Below are 2,415 nucleotides of genomic sequence, written 5' to 3'. Positions count from 1 at the left end.
CTAATACACAATAACACTGCTGGAAACAAATAGTTGCATATGAATATAAATCAAGGTAGCCGTTAACAGCCTTAAATCTATATATCATTAATTCTGCTAATCGCGCCACCGCGTAACTTCACCTATCTCCTCTGAAACCGCTGGCAGGAATGTGCCCATATCTCATACGGGGCTTCCATATGTCACGACCACATTCCGCTACTTTTTAAGGCTGGATATTGCATAACAACGGAAAAAAAACAGCCAAAAACCAACGAAAATCAGTAGGCCTACCTGTTTCCCCATGTTTCGCAAGTTGCTAAAGTCACGTAAATACAATTAATCACAGATATTCTGTACTGTAATTGTTTTGGACGCACCTTCTATTGAGAAGTGTGCCACTGATTGAAAAGTGTAGTTCCTAATCAATTATTATTATTTACTGCAATGCTTAGGTTTAAAAATTATCGAGTCAGACCGTAGAAGAACCAGTCTATGTTTCGCAGCTTCATTACGTCACCGCCCAGTAATTCTTCGTTAACAAAATGGGTGACAAGCCTATTCCCGTACCTCTTTGGAGTACCCATTGCATTATACTGGATATATTGTAGATTTATGGCACAAAAAACATCAATAAATGGCATGTTTTAGAAGTCGATCAGGTAAAAATAAAGATACACCTGGGCACAAGTCATGATGGTAACCTCGGCCTAACCACCGGCCCTAAACAGGCCTATGCACAGGCCTAGCTAGGCACAGCCCCTGTAGGCTCTGGCCTAGGGGCGGCCTAGCCTAGCCTATGATGTCGATCAGAGATAGGCCTTAGATCTACCTAGGGGCCTAGCTCATGTGTAGTTAGCATACCTAGGGCCTATCCTCTATCTCTCGAATCCGGGTCGATTTGGATAGTGCATTAAGATAGGTAGGGTCAAGCCAGCTCCACCACTTTGAATTTACGTAAACACGTCGGGACAATATTTACGGGTTCTTTTGAATGTCAGTATAGTTCGGATAAGCCTTACATGCATCCACCTTGATTGAAGACAAACACTTCTCTTCTGCCCAACTAGGCTAGGCCTACTGTATATTGCTGTACTTTCACTTACAAGAGGGTAGCCTAAAGCAACAGGGGAAGATCCAGTAGGGGAGAGGGACGTCACTGGGAAGGGCTCCCGCCCCGTTTTGCCACTTAAAGGGTCTATTGTCTAGATGGTATATTGTTTATCTATGGATTAGTAATCATTGGTTTCTTAGCAGGAATTTCCTCCTGTGCCTAGTGGATATTAATTCATTTCTGCAGTTGAGAGAACTTAACTCAGGATGACAAATAATTAGAAACTTTTCATGTAGGCATATAGATTGCATCGTTTTATAGTATTAGAATACGGTCTACATTGTTTTATAATTTTCCATTTTATGGTATATTGCGTCTTAGTGTCTTTCAATGACCAAATGTATTTATTTAGTTCAGTAATATTTCTGTATTTAGCATTACGGAATGAGTTAGTATGGTTTCTATATCTATGTATTCCTGTTAAATAGCTTTCTAAGCTTGTGTTCTTGCGGGAAGCATTCATCCACTATATGTAGAAACTTGTGGCCTATATTGGTAGCGACGTTGGCGCTGTACGGGGGGTTAAACCATTATGACATTTCGGCTGCGCGATCGTTTTGACTTTGTGGGTACAGGCTTAAAATTCAATTTGTAGTGGTAGCCGCTTTTAGTGGATGAATGCTTCCCGCAAGAACACGAGCTTAGAAAGCTATTTAACAGGAACACATTGAATCTAAGCTACAGCTGCATGCCGAACATGAATAGTGTTATTAATTCACACAACAAATCTATATTGTCTAAGGAACTTCAGAAGAATAACCCTGCATGTAACTGTCGCCAAAAGATCGAATGCCCACTATCCGGTAAATGCCTCACCGAAGGGATTGTTTATCAAGCTACAGTCAACAAGAGTCGACAACAAGAATGAAGAAACTTACATCGGTCTTACGGAAAATACATTTAAAACTAGATATAGAAACCATACTAACTCATTCCGTAATGCTAAATACAGAAATAGTACTGAATTAAGTAAATACATTCGGTCATTGAAAGACACTAAGACGCAATATACCATAAAATGGAAAATTATAAAACAATGTAGACCATAAAAAATACTATAAAACGATGCAATCTATGGCTACATGAAAAGTTTCTAATAACTTGTCATCCTGAGTTAAGTTCTCTCAACTGCAGAAATGAATTAATATCCACTTGTAGGCACAGGAGGAAATTCCTGCTAAGAAACCAATGATTACTAATCCATACATAAACAATATACCATCTATACAAAGTAATCAAGTTCTGACATCGTTTGTTTCGTATTTAGCTCTACTCCGGTATCGAGCACTCTACTCCTGACGATCTTGAATCTTATACTTCAC

General features: G+C 39.4%; 1 protein-coding gene across 1 annotated transcript in view; it reads right to left on the bottom strand.

Annotated features, from left to right (window-relative positions):
• LOC117123635 (probable cation-transporting ATPase 13A3) overlaps positions 1-2,415 on the bottom strand; it is a 43,426-nt gene that overhangs the window by 26,347 nt on the left and 14,664 nt on the right. Inside the window, exon 4 of the mRNA XM_033269636.1 lies at positions 844-857. Within this exon, the coding sequence (XP_033125527.1) occupies positions 844-857 (14 nt within the window). The remainder of the gene's footprint in view (positions 1-843; positions 858-2,415) is intronic.

Source organism: Anneissia japonica, unplaced genomic scaffold (assembly GCF_011630105.1).
Source record: "Anneissia japonica isolate Jap-2015-1 unplaced genomic scaffold, ASM1163010v1 scaffold287714_len2871179_cov188, whole genome shotgun sequence".
In the NCBI taxonomy this organism is placed as follows: Eukaryota; Metazoa; Echinodermata; class Crinoidea; order Comatulida; family Comatulidae; genus Anneissia; species Anneissia japonica.
The sequence above is the reverse complement of the archived record's forward strand: the minus strand, read 5'-3'. Positions and strand labels throughout refer to the sequence as shown.